Genomic DNA, 16,999 nt, shown 5'->3' on the forward strand with positions numbered 1-16,999 from the left:
TTTAAGAGCCCTTTATGTCGAAGTAAATGGCTTCGTTGTGTGGACGGGTGCAGGGTTAATTCGATTTAACGCTGCTAAATTCGACCTAAACTCATAGTGTAGACCAGGCCTCAGACTACACCACTTTAGATACCAAACCGAGGGTGGTATAGGGAAAGAGCAGGTACTTTTCTCTTTGACATGTTTTGGGGGGAAGGAGTGGATGGATCTGTTTGTTTTTTTCTCTGTAGTCGAATTGTAAACAATTAATGTTGTATGACAAAAATACAAACTATGTTCCAAATTTTTCCCTACTGTCTTTCCCTGGTAGCAAATCTCTGAGTCCTGAAATTAATCCTCTTGTTGATCTGGACTTGCTCTGCTTTTTCTCAGTGTACTTGCCCTTTTGTTCCTGAGTAGGGATTGCAGAATTGATGATGCCCAGTTCTCGAGAACCTACTAGTCAGGCTTTGACCTCTCGTCTGCAGAGTGACATGCGAGTGCAGTAACCCTGGTGCTATCTAGCCCTCGGACACTTTCACATTTAGCTGACATCAAGGCTTGGTCTATGCTAAAAAAAATTCTACCAGTATAACTGGCAATTAATTATGTAATTTATGTATTTATTTTTACCTGTAATACTGGTATAAACCCTCCTGTGGAGGCAGTTTTACCAGTATAAAGGTATTTTATACTGGTATAGCTTTTGCTCCCTAAACCAGAATGAGCTATACCAGTATAAGCACTTTTATACCACTATACTTGCATCCACGCCAGGGGTTTTTGGTCACTTCTACCTCATTGTTTGGGGATTGTTAAAGCAGTTCAACTTTCTAGTCTAGACAAGGTCTGAGACGTTGTCTGGATTTTAATTTGATGGACTCTGTTTTTAATGGGAAGTAGGAATAGAGTTAGAGGTTGTGATAACTCTCTTTGCTTCCCCAAGTGTTGCAGATCAACAAGGATGATGTGACTGCCCTTCACTGCAAAGTGGTGTGTCTCATTCAGAGTGGAAGCTTCAAGGAAGCCCTAAGTGTAATCCACACCCACACCAAAGTGTTAACCAGGTGAGTGGTAGCCCCAGAGGCTCCTGCAAAGGAAAAAAGCACAAACCCCAGGAAGCTGCTAGTCTAGGTAGGAGGGTGGTGCTGGTGGGCAATGGCTATTGCTGAAGTTTTCAGTGTTTCACATGCTTAACTTTCGGCTTGGTCTACACTTCACAGTTAGGTCGACATAAGGGAGCTTATGGCAACCTAACTATGTCCATGTACGCACCACAGCCTTGCTCCTGCCAATGTAAGTGCCCTACTATGCTGACACAACTCCACCTCCGTGGAAGGTGTAGGCCTTATGATGGTGTAGTCATGGCGACGTAGCATCGGTGTAGACGCTGCGTTCCTTATATCTGCTGTTGGCTGTCATCTAGTGGAGCTTTGAAATTGACAAGAAAGCTGGCTCCCGGCTCCCGCACTGGGCTGCTGCCAGGTCTCTGCTCCAAGCCGGGCTGTCACCTGAGCTCCCTGTTCCCCTCTGGGAGCCCTGCTACCCCCCAGGATCCCAGCTCCCCACCGGGACTACGGCAGCCGATCTACTTGCCAGAGGTGAGAAGTTTTCCCCCCACTCCTGACTGGGAGCATGGAGGCAAGAAGCCTTGGGGGGCAGCTGGGTTTCCAGTGGGGAGCTGTGTGGAGCTGAGAGCCCAGGTAGTAGCCCAGGCTCTCAGCCCTCCATACTGCCCCTCTTCAGTCAATGGAAGCACTCCTGGTGAGGATGCGCACCACTGACAGAAGGTAGTGTGAACATCAGCCACCGCAGTAATTATTGTGGTGGCTTAAGTCAACCTAACACAGGTCGACTTAAGATTGTAGTGTAGACATGCCTTTGCTCTCATAAGCACTCCTGTTGAAGACAGTGGAACTGCTCAGATGAATAAAGTTCAGAATGTGCATAAGTGTTCCCAAGACTGTGGCCCGTATCTCTCCTTATCTCCATTTTCCCATCTGTGAAATGGCAGTGATAAATGTTACCTTCCTGCCTCACAGGGCTGTTTGCGGCCTAGTGTCTGTGCAATGGCTTAAGATGAAAACTGCCATATAAGAACTCTCTATTAGCAAAACTAATGTATATACTGTCAGAATCACTTCCCTCTGGGAAAGCAAGAAGTATGCATGGAGGGAAAGGATGTAGAACTGATTATTGTTGTAGTTCCAGCGTAGACTCTCAAAGTATTTTCTCATATTCCTTATTTATAACCACTAATGTGAATGTAAAGAAATCAATCTAGATTTTAGGTTTAATTCCTTGCCTCTTCGAACACTCATAATTCAAATAGTAAAGCAACTTTCATTCAGCTTGTGTAAAAAAAAATATATATATATATATACTTGTGAGGACTGGGAGAACCTCAATTACCTGTCAGGTGTGATGGTAGTGGATCGCATGAGACATGTAGATAGCCTTATGGATATGCTGGGAAGGAGTTGGTGGTTGTGGTACATGTAGGTACCAAAGACATAGGGAAAGGTAGAAAAGAGGCCAAATGTAGGCTGCTAGGTAAGAGATTAAAGTCCAGGTTCTCCATGGTACATCCTCTGAAATGCTTCTAGTTTCACGCGCAAGGCCAGTTAGACAAGCAGAACTGCAAGGTCTCAATGTGCAGATGAGACAAAGGTGTAGGGAGGACGGGTTTAGGTTTATTAGAAACTGGGGAACCTTTTGCGAAGGAGTGACCTATACAGGAAGGATGGGCTCCCCCTACACCAAAATGGAACCAGGCTGCTGGCATATAAATTAAATATGAGGATTTTTTAAACCAAGGGCTAAGAGAAAGCCAACAGGTGCAGAGGAGCACACAGTTTGGGCAGAGTCATACCTTAGGAATGATGAGGGAGAAATCTATATCCTAGTAAAGAGGATAGGTAAGAAATTGGGAAAGTACAGGTAGGAACTAGTGAGAAACAGTCAAATGAAATAGAATCCCATTTAAAAATAACACGTGAAGACAAAATGTATAAGTGCTTATATACAAATGCAAGGAGTCTAAATACTAAGATCAGTGAGCTAGAATGCCTGTCAGTAGATGAGGCTATTGATATAACAGGCATAATGGAAACTTGGTGTAATGACAACAGTGGGACCCGGTAGCACCAGGGTACAAAATCTATAGGAATGCAGAGTAGGTTGTGATGGTGGATGGGTTGCACTACATGTGAAAAAAAGTCTATAGAGTCAGGTACAGCAAAAATCTTTTTTTTTTCCTTTTTCTTTTTTTAAATCTTTGTGGATGGAAATTCCATGTTTGAATAAAAACATGGGTGGGCAAACTTTTTGGCCCGAGGGCCACATAGGGGTTGCACAACTGTATGGAGGGCCAGGTAGGGAAGGCTGTGCCTCCCCAAACAGCCTGGCCCCCCGCCCCCATCTGCCCCCTCCCACTTCCTGCTCCCCTCAGAACCTCCAACCCATCCAACCCCTCCTGCTCCTTGTCCCCTGACCACCCCCTCCCGGGACCCCCACCCCCTATCCAACCCCACTGCTCCCTGTCCCTGACTGCCCCGACCCCTATCCACCCCTCCTTCCTCCCCCTCACCCCCGGACTCCGACCCCCTATCCAACCGCCCTCTGCTCCTCGTCCCTGGCCACCCTGTCCCGGGACCCCCCGCTCCTAACTGCCCTCTGGGATCCCACCCCCTTATCTAACTCCCCCTGCTCCCTGTCCTCTGACTGCCCTCCTGACCCCTATCCACATCCCCGCCCCCTGACATGCCCCCTGGGACTCCCACTCCCAACCCTCCCTGTTCCCCATTCCCTGACCGCCCCCCCCCCCCCAACCTCTGTCCCAGCTCCCTTACCCAACCTCCCGGCCCCCTTACCAGCAGCAGGAGCTCGCAGCCGCGACATCCAGCCAGAGCCAGCTGTGCTCCCCACGCTGCCCAGCGGGGGTGGCGGGTCAGAGCGTGGCCCGCGCAGCGGTGTGGCTGCAGGGGAGGAGGGACCGCGGGGGAGGGGCTGGGGACTAGGCTCTCCGGCCGGGAGCTCAGGGGCTGGGCAGGACGGTCCCGTGGGCCAGATGTGGCCTGCGGGCTATAGTTCGCTCACGTCTGGTCTAGCAGTAGGAATATACTTCTGACCACCTGACCGTGATCGTGAAATGCTGAGGAAGTCAGAGAGACTTCAAAAGCAGAAGGCGCAATAATAATAATAGGTGATTTCAACTATCCTCCTATTGACAGAGTAAATGTTACCTCATGATGCAGAGACATAATTTCTAGACTCCATAAACAGCTGCTTCTGGGAGCAGCTAGTCCTGGAACCCAGAAACAGAGAGTCAATTCTTGATTTAGTCCTAAGGTGAGCACATCAGAACTGTTCTTTTTGGGCAACAAATCTGAAGTTCTGTCCTGCATTCATGTGTCAGTAGAAGAAGTTTTAGAACAAATTGATAAATTAAATGGTAATAAGTCACCGAGACCAGATGGTATTCATTCAAGAGTTCTGAAGGAACTCAAATGTGAAATTACAGAACTACTAACTGTAGTATATAATCTATTGCTGAAACAAACCTCTGTATCAGATGATTGGACGGTAGCTAATGTAACACTGATTTGACAAGTTCCCTTACCAAAGGCTCTTAAGCAAAGTAAGCAGTCATGGGATAAGAGAGAAGGTCGTCCTCATGGATTAGTAACTGGTTAAAAGATAGGAAACAAAGGGTAGGACTAAATGGTCAGTCTTCACTACGGAGAGAGATGAACAGCTAGATTCCCCAAGGAGCTGTACTGGGACATGTGCTGTTCAATATATTAATTAATGAGCTGGGAAACGGGCTGAACTGTGAGGTGGCAAAGTTTGCGGATGATACAAAATGATTCAAGATAGTTAAATCCCAAGAAGACTGTGAAGAATTACAAAGGGATCTCACAAAACTGGGACTGGGTTTCAAAATGGCAGATGAAATTCATTGATAAGTGCAAGTAATGCACATTTAAAAAAAATAATCCCAAGGAGACACATATAACGAGTGGATCTAAATTAACTGTTCCCACTCAAAAAAGAGCTCTTGGAATCATTGTAGATGGTTCTGTGAACACTTAAACTCAGTGCGCAACAGTGGTGAAAAAGCCTAGCAGTACATTAGGAATTATTATAAAAGGAATAGAAAATAAGACACAAAATATCATAATACCACTATATAAATCTATGGTGCACCCACACCTTGAATACTCTGTCCAGTTTTGAGTGCCCCATCTCAAAAAGGATATAGTGGAACTGGAAAAGGTTCAAAAAAGGGCAACAAAGATGATCCAGGGTATGGAACAGTTTCCATGTGAGGAGAGACTAAAAAGATTAGGGCTGTTCATCTTAGAAAAGAGATAACCAAGTGGGGATATGCTAGAGGTCTATACAATCATGAATGGTGTGGAAAAAGTGAATAGAGAAGTGTCATTTACCATTACCCACAATACAAAAACCAGGGGGTCACCCAATGAAATTAATAGGCAGCAGGTTGAAAACAAACAAAAGGAAATACTTCTTCACACAACGCACAACTAACCTGTGGAACTCATAGCAATGGGATGCTATGATGGCCAAAAGTATAACTGGCTTCAAAAATAGAGAAGTTCATGGAGGGTAGATCCATCAATGGCCATTAGCCAAGATGGTTAGGGATGCAGCCCCATCCTCAGGGTGACCCTGTACTTCTGACTGCCAGGAGTAGAGATGCATAGTAGTGGTCAGAGGGTTATAGATGGCAAGACCTCTGGGGATGATGTTTTGTTTCTTGCATTTGCTCAGGAAATAGATGTTGCTGTTAAGTTTTGCTTCCTTGTTCTTCATGTTGAGGTGTTTCTGTTTCAGGCGGCTAACTTCAATATCTTCCATTGTTGTATGCAGTGTAGTTGTAGCTGTGTCAGTTCCAGGATATTTGACATATAATATCCTGGGACTGACACTGCTACAAAGACGCTGCATAGAAGTCGGGAGTGGAAGACAGGTGTATGTCTCTCAATTTCCCTGTTCTATACGCTCCCATTGAAGCCCTGGTCACTGTTGGAGACAGAATACTGAGCTAGATGGACCATGGGTCTGACCCAGTATGGCCGTTTGCTCAACCACTGAATTGTGTCTTCTCCAGAGCAAAGAAAGTTCTCTTTGTCACAATTGATACATCCATTCTGATTAATTCGTTCGGGCTATCATGACCAGGATCATGTTTTAATCTTTTTATTACTATTCCATCCTTGTATTTCCCCAGAAATGTTTAGAGTGCAGAAAACATTTAAATAAAACATGAACATGGACAAACCTCTCACAGCATCTGTGCTAAAGTCACAGTAAGTTGTTGGTCCCTTCTTTTTGTTTTCACTCAACCTGATCAATAATTCGCTGGGGAAATATATACTGGACTCCTTTTAAATAAAAACTACCCAGTCAGTGTATATTAAGGCTTGCTGGTGTTAACAGTGCCCTTTTAGGTCTGATTCAACCTCATAGACTCATAGACTTTAAGGTCAGAAGGGACCATTATGATCATCTAGTCTGACCTCCTGCACAACGCAGGCCACAGAATCTCACCCACTCAATCCTGTTACAAACCCCTAACCTATGCGTGAGTTATTGAAGTCCTCAAATCGTGGTTTAAAGACCCCAAGGTGCAGAGAATCCTAACAATTTTGCCATTGGTTCTCCCTTGTAATTGTGGTGTTTCTCGACCGCTTTCACTTCTTAGCATCAGATTTGGCATTTTATAGTTTAGGAGAGATTGTGTCATCACGTTTGCTCTGTCTGCAGGAACTGAATATCTGTATCTTTGGGTTGCAGTGATAGACCTTTCTGCATGCAGCAGCGACCAATCCTCTTTTCCTTCATTGATTATTCAGTGAATCTTTTCATTGTTCTACCTTAGGAAAGTATGCTATACAAAAAATAAACAGGCAATCTGCACATCCTGGAGATTTTGCCGCCATGAAGTGGTGATCTACTGAGGAGTCTGAATTGGTTTAGCTACTTTAGATTCTTCTTTGGGGTAGGGCTTTTGTATTCCCCTCCTTCCTAAGAAAACATGGTTTAGGTACTGCCACTGCTCAATAGAGAAATAATTCAATAGCCTGGTGCCAACTCATGCTGTTCTGCCTCTAACAACATGGTAGTCTTATAAGAGTAATTATAGATGCTTAAATAAGCCTTCTTGGCTCTCCTGGGAGGCAAATGTTGTAGAATGAGTGCTGTGGTGATGCACCTGACGTCAATCTCCGCCTTGTTTTCGCAGTGACTCTATCACCTTTGAGAAGGCGTACTGTGAGTACAGGTTGAACAGAATTGAAAATGCCCTGAAGACCATTCAGAGTGCCAGCCAGCAGACAGACAAACTGAAGGAGCTGCATGGACAAGTGGTAATTACTGCTTTGGAAACTTGTATCTATCATTCAAGAGCCCTCTGCTTTGTGAGGGCGGAAAAAATCAGAGAGAAACTTTTCTCCCCCTCAGCTGTGACTTAATAAACGGTTATGTTCTGGGTGAAAACCCTGGTGAAATCGGTGACAAAATTCCCACTGACTTCAGTGGGGCCTAGGATTTCACCCTCTCTTCTAGTTAGCCGGGGTCTCCCAAACTGTCAGTTTGGGCAGATAGCGCCATCCTTTCACTTGTTGGCTCATTAATCTTCCCCCACTTCCCTCCATTTCAGCTTCTAATGAATCACATTACTCTGTTCTGGAAAGTGGGGTAGTTTGCTGGAAGCCACCGAACCAAAATGTGCCTGTGCAGCCATACAATTGGCCACTTTCCTTCTCCCCAGGGCTAGAATGAAGTGATTTGCTTGATTTCCATCAGCCAGGGAAGTGGGTGGTCCGGAGGAGAGTGCTTTACTTTCCACTCTGTGAGCCAGGTCAGCTCTTGGTTTAGGACCTAGTTCTGCACATGCTTCATGCATATAGCTCTGTGCCATCAGGAGCAGCTGTGTGTGAAGCGAGCAAGGATGGGCTTCCTTGGAGCATCAGGATTGAAAAGAGGAAGAGAAAAGGCTTTTCCTCCTCCTTTTGTTTCCACAGTTGATTAGAATGATCCCAACATGTGGAAGAAACAGTTGTTTGCTGTAAACAATGCTTGAAAGGTGGTCATTTAATTTGCTCCCTAGAGAGGTGCTAAAGACTGCCATGAAGAGGCTGGCAGAGACCATAATCAACTCTATTTTCCCGAGTAAATTCTGCATTAGACTTTACAGCACTTATTCAAATAAAAAAATATATGGAGATATACCTATCTCATAGAACTGGAAGATCATCGCATCCAGCCCCCTGCCTTCACTAGCAGGACCAAGTACTGATTTTGCCTCTGATCCCTAAGTGGCCCCCTCAAGGATTGAACTCACAACCCTGGGTTTAGCAGGCCAATGCTCCAACCACTGAGCTATCCCTCCCCCGCATTCAGGTGTCTCTAGTTCTGGATGCCAATGTGCAGGGCAATGTCTCTCTTTTCAGTTGTATAGGTTGGAGCGCTATGACGACTGCTTAGCCGTGTATCGGGATCTCATCCGGAACTCCCAAGACGACTATGAAGAAGAAAGGAAAACCAACCTTTCTGCAGTGGTTGCAGCGCAGAGCACATGGGAGAAAGTGGAGCCAGTGAGTGTGTGTGCCTGCGCGCACTTGTGGCAGAGATTGTTCCCCCTTCCAGCCTCTCTCTGCTGAACCTTGCCCGTGTTAGAACACTTTTGAAGATGAGTTGCGTGGCTCATAGATGGCAGTGGGGGGAAGAAGACATTCGAGAACCAAAATCATTAACAGAAAATAGGAAAACTTGGCTACTATACACAGAAAATGGTAGTCTCTCCCTGTCCCTTGGCAGAGATTTCATTGCTGGGTGTGTAATGAGGCTGGCAGTTGTTTCTCCAAACAGAGGTCACTCTTGTGGTTTATCCATGCATTCAGTGTCCCTTAATGCACGAGTGCATGACATACTTCAAGTTTCTAGTTTGGGAATGTGGACATTTATTGCCAATGCGTCATCTGTCACCTTGCTTACCAGCGTCTCTTTTCTATTGGATACCCCAGCACATTGTGAAGTATAATTTAATTTAAACTACAGTTAACAAAAGTGCCTTTTGCAATTGGCACTCTGCTAGATACGTCCTAGTGTTCATGCACATGTTACCACACGTGTGCACTCTGGTAATTTACAGTGGGTCTCCAGGACGGTGCAGACCAGCAAGATTCCACTGACCGTGAATGGATGTAAGCTCCGGATCCTACAAAGCCTATTTACATCCAGTAGAACATTGCTGCTCTGCACTAGTGACTGGGAAGAGCCATTGCTAGTATAAAGCTCAATGGTTAGCACAGTAAATTAGTTTTTAAATATTTAAGACTGCAGCTTGTCTTTGACATTCTCCAGGGCTGCAGTTTCTGCCAATTCTCTGTCTGCTTAAACAGCCTGGACAGCTCCCCTGAGGTCTAATCTGATTCTCTCCAATTCCTAAGAACAGGACTGCTCTACAGCTGGGAGTTGGGTAGCTCCATTGCAGATTCCCCCTGGCTTTGTCCTGTCGCGTAAAGGGAAGACCACTCCTGCCGTGGATTTTTAGACAGCACATGTCCTCTCAAGATCACCTTCATGTGTGGATTTCCTAATGCATCTTCTGTTGTGTGTTAATCTAAGAAGTTGGCATGTTGCTAAAAGCTATGATTTGCGTCTGTAGTAATCCTAGAAAAGTGGCTTTAAATAAATCTGTTTAGATTCTGATCCAAAATTAGGCTGTATTTAATTTGTCTTTCAAGCATTTAACCCGATCATTTCACTCCATGTCAGGAAGATCTGGGCCTCCAAGAAGCTACCTATGAGCTGTGTTATAATGCTGCATGTGCATTGATTGGGCAAGGCAGGCTGAACGAGGCAATGAAAAACCTACAGAAAGCAGAAGGTAAAAACATGGGGGGGGTTGTAGAAATCTGTGTCACTCATTCTTTGTAAACACATTTAGAGAGAGAACAAGGATTTGATTCTGGATTGAAAGTGGGATTGGACAACTGTAGGGTTCTTTGATTATAGTTTCCATAGTATATTTGCCAAGAATAGTTGGGACTTGGTAGCACTTAACATTCCTTAAATAACTTTTATTTTATCAATAATTTTTAGCTATTGTAGATCAAACTGTTTTCTTATCTGCAATTCCCATGTGGTTCATAGCTTTTCAATCTGTAGCTCTCAGCTTGCTTTCCAGATATGTATAGTTTATTGTTTTGCCATCATTTTACAGTAGCAAACTGTATATAACATCTCAGTCTTCCCTCCCAACTGGTATTTAATTCCTGAGTGCAATTTGGTATGTGCTTATAATTTTGACAGTGCAATCTCTTCACGTTGGCAGAAGTTTTAAAAGCCCTATTTAGTCGTCGTTTTATGAGTGTACTGAAGACTGTAGAGTGCGGTAATGTTCTGAGTTGGGGATTGCCCTATCGAGTGTACTAACTTCCATTTTTCACATTCAGAAAGACCGGTTTTGTTATTGTTATATTTCAGTCTGTCCAATAATATGTGTAGGAAGGAGAATAAACGTTTAAAGTAGAAGTTGAAAGTAGCGAAGAGGAACCAAGTTACAGGCCTTAGGTTTAACATCGACAGCTGCAAAACTGAAAAGCTTGAACTCCCTTATGTTTTCTCTTATTAAGCTGACTAAATATGTTATAGGTGCAGCCAGCAATGCCATCAATACTTTAAGCTACCCAACGCTTGTCATTGTAAGGCCCTGTTTTCAGTTGCTTATAACTTTGCCAGACTATAGTCATTCAGAAGTTTTCCAAGCCAGGTGCTTGCCTCAGGCCTGGCATTTTTGGAAAACCTCAGTATAAACAGTTCAGCCATTTCCAAGAAGGAGTGTAAGAAACAATACCTTAGTTTGCCCATGTTAAAAAACAAACAAACAAACAATGCTTACAGCAGTTTCATTGAGAAGTTCTAGCATGTCCAAGCGACAGAGCAAGGATCCAGTACTTGGCAAAGGGGTTGCCCTGGTGTCATGGATGTGCCTTATGTCATCCCAAGCTATACATCTCTGAAAATCTCAATTCTCACAGGCTTACTAGAGGTTTGTTAGTTTTACAGCTAAATTTGTTGAAGATTCTGTCTGTGTGCAACCAGTTGAGGAAAGGGGCTGAGTTAAGCTTGCGCAGGCAACCTTAATTTTGGCCTTTCCTGACTTTGGAGTGCTTGACTTTGCAACCTTAATGTACTTCTAACATAAATTTTTGGTTCAATATCTAATCTATAATGTTACTGTGGAATCAGGAGTGCTAGTTGTGTACATTCCTATTTGCTTTTTTATGATTTAATTGTGGAACATAATGGGAACCCTTCAGATGTGTTTGCTGTCGGATACCATGGTAATAAATAACACAGTTCAGTCTTGACCTTAGGCCTGGTGTACAATGGGGGGAGAGGGGGAGAGCTAAATCGGTCTAAGTTACACAACTTCAGCTACTTCAGTGTCTTCACTGCAGTAAATTGACTGCTGATGCTCCCCCGTTGACTCTGCCTACGCTTCTTGCTCCAGTGGAGTACCCGAGTCGACGGGAGAGCGCTCGGCATTTGATTTATTGCGTATTCACTAGACGCGATAAATCAACCCCGCTGGATCAATCACTCCGGAGTGGTAAGTGTGAGACATGCCCTTAGTTACAGTTGTGTGGAGCTAGACCAACTGCAGGCCCTTCTTAGTGCATGTTCTTTCTGCTGTTAGTTAATCCAGGTGCTGAGACAGTAATCTTTAGGAAAACACAGAGCTTCACTGCTTTTATCACACTGCAAAACTGCTTACTGAGCAGTAGGTGAGAGAGAAGAGTAGACTCGGAATAAAAGTGGGGATGAAAGCCAGAAGGAACTAGTGAGGCAGCACTGTACAAAGGAGAGGGACAAAATCTACATCCGTCTTTTAAGTCTGGGTAAGGTCATATGAGTGACAAGTAGGTATGGTGGAGAGAGCTATTTCATGAACGATCATAAACTAGTTTTAAAAAAAATGAACAGGGGAAGGAGAGAAACAAGTGAAAACCTGCGTACTCAAAAAGAGTTCTGGAGGAGCAATGTCTCCTGCATTCTTGACTTTTTAAAAAATTTCACTGTAGATCTTCTCTCTCCCACACGCACCCAGTCATTTCCTTACTTTCTTGCATTAAAAAGTACCCGTGAAACTTTGTAGAAGCCTCACTTAGTATCCACAATGGCACATGATATAAACAAACATTCCTGCCATTGTCCTGTTCTGTGCTTTCCTGTAGGTAAGAATTAACCCTTTCTAAATTTGTCTTTCAAATTATTTTCTCTAGATCTGTGTCGCCAGTCGCTTTCAGAAGACTCTGTAAGTTGTTGCTGTTACTCTGAATAATGTGCATTTTACACCAAAGTATTTCAAAGCAGTGCCCCAGGGATTAGCCATGTGATCACTTGTTAAATTGCTATGCAGTATCATACCCAACAAGAGTCACCAATCTGCCTAAATTCATGTTCCCAATACCACTCCTGAGGTGTGAGCTGTCCTTCTGCCTATTGCTGAAATGTAAATTCTTGGGGCCAGACTGTCTCCTGCCTTGCCCCTTCTGCAGTCCCTTAGACCAGTGCAATGTGGGTGTACTCCTACCACATCAGAGGGATGGGTGGTACACCCACTGCAGAGGTGTTGAGGCTGTGGTGAATCAGGCCCACCATTTTTATTTCATATCCAGCACACTTTGGTGTGTTTGTAGGGTGGAAGCAGACTGCACACACGTGGGTTGGGAGGGTAATTTCTATTGTTAAAAGTAGCTCTGCCTTTTGCCCCTATTTTTTGGTTTAAGGTGTGAATGTTTGTAATCATGTCTTTTGAAGATTTGCTCTTCTAGTGGTGGGGATTGTGACTGATGGTTTTGCCCAAGATCTATGGAAAAAGGAACAGGTCCTCTGCGAAACGCTGAAGCCAGGGAGCACAGGAAGGGGGAAGCTTCACTTTGGTTTGTCTGAATTTTCCTTCAGGATGTGACTGAGGAAGACATTGAGGCTGAGTTGGCCATTATTCACGGTCAGATGGCCTATATCATGCAATTACAGGGGCGTACAGAGGATGCTCTCCAGCTTTACAATCAAATCATCAAATTAAAGTAAGTGCTTCATTCAAACAAGTTCTCATCCTTCCACATGTGACAAGCTGCTGTCTACTAGCTGTGCCTTTTCATTCTCGTTTGTTCTGCAGGCCGACAGACGTGGGATTGATTGCTGTCATTGCAAATAACATCATCACTATTAACAAGGTATAGAATTGCCCATCCTCTTTCTAAAGCATTTTTGCAAAGAAATGAGAATGAACTCAGAACTCACCATATGCAGAAGCTTCCATTGGCTTTGAGGGGGGGTTCTGTGTGCAGAAGGATTGCAGAGTTGCATCTCTCTTTGAAATAAGTACTTGATTTCAAGTGGAAGAAGCACTCTAGCATGGAAGTTCTATTTATAGTCTTGCTGTTTGTGCTGTTACACTGGTATTTCCATTATATTTTTATCCTTATAGGCCCCAGTCCTGCAAACACAGATTGCAAAAATGATCCTGCACATAGATAAATTCTATCAAATGAGTCCCACTGGAGCCAGTCATACTGCTTGCATGACTAGAGTTACATATGTGCCTAGGAATGTGCAGGATCCGGGTTTTAGACGACTGGAGCTTCCAGACTAAGGAGGTGTGTGAGAGAGAGAATTTTTTTCTGGAACAGGATTGAGGGAGTTGGGGAAATGGGAAGATACTGGATTTAGTTGTGCTGTGCTTGTGCTTCATTAACTTCTAAAGTGCATTGTGCAAGCTATTAGTGCACATTGTGGACATGAAGCTTTTGTGCTGTCTTCAAAACCTGATGGATGACTACAGTGAAATTTACATCAAGTGCCCAGCCACAACAGGATTTTTATATGTGAAAAGACTATACAAATTGCATAACGGAGGAGTCATTTCTTATCTAGTCTCACTCTACCTCTGCACTATTGTCATGAGCATTGCAAGCATTGCGCTCAAGACCCTCAAATATTTGCAGAGCCACAAGAAGAACTGAATGAATAGGGAGCATGCCGGTTTCATGGAGGACAGATTGCTGTGGGACACACAGAGAACCAATTCAAGGTTGGTGGTGGTGGCTTCAGACGGGGGCACCGATTCTAGGACCAAGAAACAAGCACTAGCTGGTAGGATCACATTGTAATACAGGTTTGGGATGAAGAGCAGTGGCTGCAGAACTTTCAGATGCACAAGGCCAAATTTCTGGATCTGTGCACTGAGCTCACCCCAGCCCTCCATCGCAGGGACACCAAAATGAAAGCTGCAGTGACAGTGGAGAAGCGAGTAGTGATTGCACTGCCGAAACTTGCAACACCAGATCGCTACTGGTCAGTCGGGAATAATTTGGAGCCAGGAAATGCACCCTGAGGGCCGTTGTGATGCAAGTGTGCAGGTCCATTATTCACCTCCTGCTATGCAGGACTGTGACTCTAGGCAATGCACAGGACATGGTTGATGGATTTGCAGCAGTGAGGTTCCTGAATTAGGGTGGGGCAATAGACAACATGCATATACCCATTTTGGCACTAGCCCACCTTGCCACTGAGCACATCAACAGACAGGGCTACTTTTCTATGGTTATGGAAGCATTGGTCGATCACCGGGGATGCTTCACTGACATCAATGTGGGCCGGTCAGGGAAGGTGCAGAACACTTGCATCTTTAAGAACACAGGACTGTTCAGAAAACTACAAGCAGGGACTTTTTCCTGGTAGTTGGAATACCACAGGGAATGTTGAAATACCACTAATGATCCTGGGCGACCCAGCCTCCCCCTTACTCCCCTGGCCAATGAAGCCGTGCACTGGCCACCTTGACAGCACCAAGGAACAGTTCAACTCCCTGCTCAGCAGGTGCAGAATGACAGTTGAATGACAGAATGATTGATTGAAGGGCCGCTGGCGTTGTGTACTCACAAGACTGGATCTCAGTGAGAAGAATACCCCAATGGTTATAGCTGCCTGCTGTGTCCTGCATGATATATGTGAAGCAAAGAGGGAAAAGTTTTTGCCAGGGTGGACGGTGGAGGTGGAGCGGCTATCTCCTGAGTTTGAACAGCTGGCTACAAGGGCTATTAGAAGACTTGCGAAATTTGCAACACCAGATCCCTGGGCAGACCGCCGATCGAGTCACCATGCCTCGGGCTCTTCAGACTACCCCTCCACACGAGTCGGTGCAAGTGGAAGAGATCATCCTTCCTTCCATGCCGGATACCTTCGAGGCGGCGAGAGCCCTCATAGAGATGACGGCTCCGGTGCCTCCGGCCTTGACACCAGCCCCAATTCGGGTCCCGGTGCCATCCAAGGGCAAACCAGCGATGTTCCGGCTGTCAGCCTCCGGACCAGCATCTCAACCCCACTCCGAGTCCCGGCTCCCTTCTGAGTCCCGGCACCGCCACAGGTCTTGGTTTGACTCACAGCACCGGTATGACTCATGGCACTGGTCCTGCGGTCTCGAACCTCGGAGCCGCTCACGCTCGAGGTCGTTGTCAACTGCGCATTCATGGTCCCGCTCGAGGTCCAGATCTCGATCTATGACCTTGCGGCACTGCTCGCTCCGGCATGCTGCGGGTTCCTGCTCTCCGAGTCAGCGATCACCACAGCGGCACCGCTCTCCAGATCGACACTGCTCCTGGTTGCGGCACCGCTAATCATCACGGCACCGCTCTCCACGTTGGCACTGTTCAACGTCGCAGCACCGTTCAACGTCGTGACACCGCTCGCCAGCTCAGCACCACTCGCCATCGTGGCACCGGTCACGGTCACGATCAGCCTCACGGTGCCGATCACCGCGTGACCCGCACCTGCCAAGATACTCGGTGCCTGCGTTGATCCACTCCCGCACCGCCCTCCCTTGGCCGTTGCGGTCTAGATCTCCTTCGCCCAGGTCGGAGAGGGCATCTGGGGTCTCGGACATTCCTCACTCTGGCTCAGGAAGCCTAGGTCAGGTCCCTCCAGCGACTCACTGGCAACCCCAGTGGCAATTTTAGACACCTTGGGCATACCATCAAGCCCAGGGCGCTCCCCCAGTTGCCCGGCCACCGTCTCGCTCAACCAACAGGCCTCCTGAGGCAACCCTTAGCCGCCCTCCTCCTGACACGGATCAAGCTGTACACTCAGCGCCTCTGACAGAGGCTACTCCAGCTGCCAAGGAGGAGCCACCCACGTCTGATCAGGATGTTCCATCCGTACCTGTTCTGCTGATGGAGTCATTCTCATCCTCCCCTGACGAGGCTGTGGCTGGCACGTCCATCTCTGGACCACCCCCTATGGGCTTTAGGGTCCTCCAGGAGCTGTTGAGGCACGTGGCCCTCAATATGAACCTCCAAATTGAGGAGGTTGTGGAGGACGAGAACCCCATGGTGGACATTCTAGGCCCAGAAGTACCCTCCAGGGTGGCCCTTCCCATGAACAAAACTGTACAAAACAATGCGAAGACCCTCTGGCAAACCCTGGCCTCCATTCCCCCCACAGCTAAGGGAGTGGAACGGAAGTACTTTGTTCCCACCAGGGGTTATGAGTACCTGTTTACCCACCCCGCCCCATGTTCACTGGTGGTGGACGTGGTAAATGCCAGGGAGAGACAGGGCCAGCAGGGGCCTGCTCCCAAATCAAAGGACGTGAAACGGCTGGACCCTTTTGGGAGAAAGGTTTATTCCACTGGGGGTCTCTCGCTGCAGATCGCTAACCAGCTGGCGATCCTCAGCAGGTACAATTTTAATTCTTGGTCTGCGGCCCTTAAGTTTCAAGATCTTCTCCCAGCAGAGGCTCGTACAGGACTGGGCGCCATTGCTGAGGAGGGTAAGCTGGTTGCTAGGACTTCCCTCCAGGGTTCCCTCGATGCGGCGGACGCGGCTGCGCATACCCTGGCGTCGGGAATCACTGTGCGGCAGAATGCCTGGCTTCAGTCCTCCGGCCTCCTGCCTGAGGTCCAGCATACCATTCAGGACCT

General features: G+C 46.3%; 1 protein-coding gene across 2 annotated transcripts in view; it reads left to right on the forward strand.

The window, feature by feature from the left end:
- The window catches only part of SRP72 (signal recognition particle 72), a 43,923-nt gene that overhangs the window by 10,229 nt on the left and 16,695 nt on the right, over positions 1-16,999 (forward strand). The window contains exons 1-8 of one of the 2 annotated variants that reach the window (XM_054029964.1): positions 977-1,046; positions 6,236-6,314; positions 7,250-7,373; positions 8,460-8,603; positions 9,787-9,898; positions 12,300-12,331; positions 12,982-13,106; positions 13,199-13,256. In XM_054029964.1, coding sequence (XP_053885939.1) covers positions 6,271-6,314; positions 7,250-7,373; positions 8,460-8,603; positions 9,787-9,898; positions 12,300-12,331; positions 12,982-13,106; positions 13,199-13,256 — 639 coding nt within the window. In that variant the 5' untranslated portion in view covers positions 977-1,046; positions 6,236-6,270. Of the gene's footprint in view, positions 1-925; positions 1,047-6,235; positions 6,315-7,249; positions 7,374-8,459; positions 8,604-9,786; positions 9,899-12,299; positions 12,332-12,981; positions 13,107-13,198; positions 13,257-16,999 lie in introns of those variants that run through there. The other variant, XM_054029963.1, reaches the window with a different exon arrangement.

The sequence above is a fragment of the Malaclemys terrapin genome, chromosome 5 (assembly GCF_027887155.1).
Source record: "Malaclemys terrapin pileata isolate rMalTer1 chromosome 5, rMalTer1.hap1, whole genome shotgun sequence".
Taxonomy (NCBI): Eukaryota; Metazoa; Chordata; order Testudines; family Emydidae; genus Malaclemys; species Malaclemys terrapin.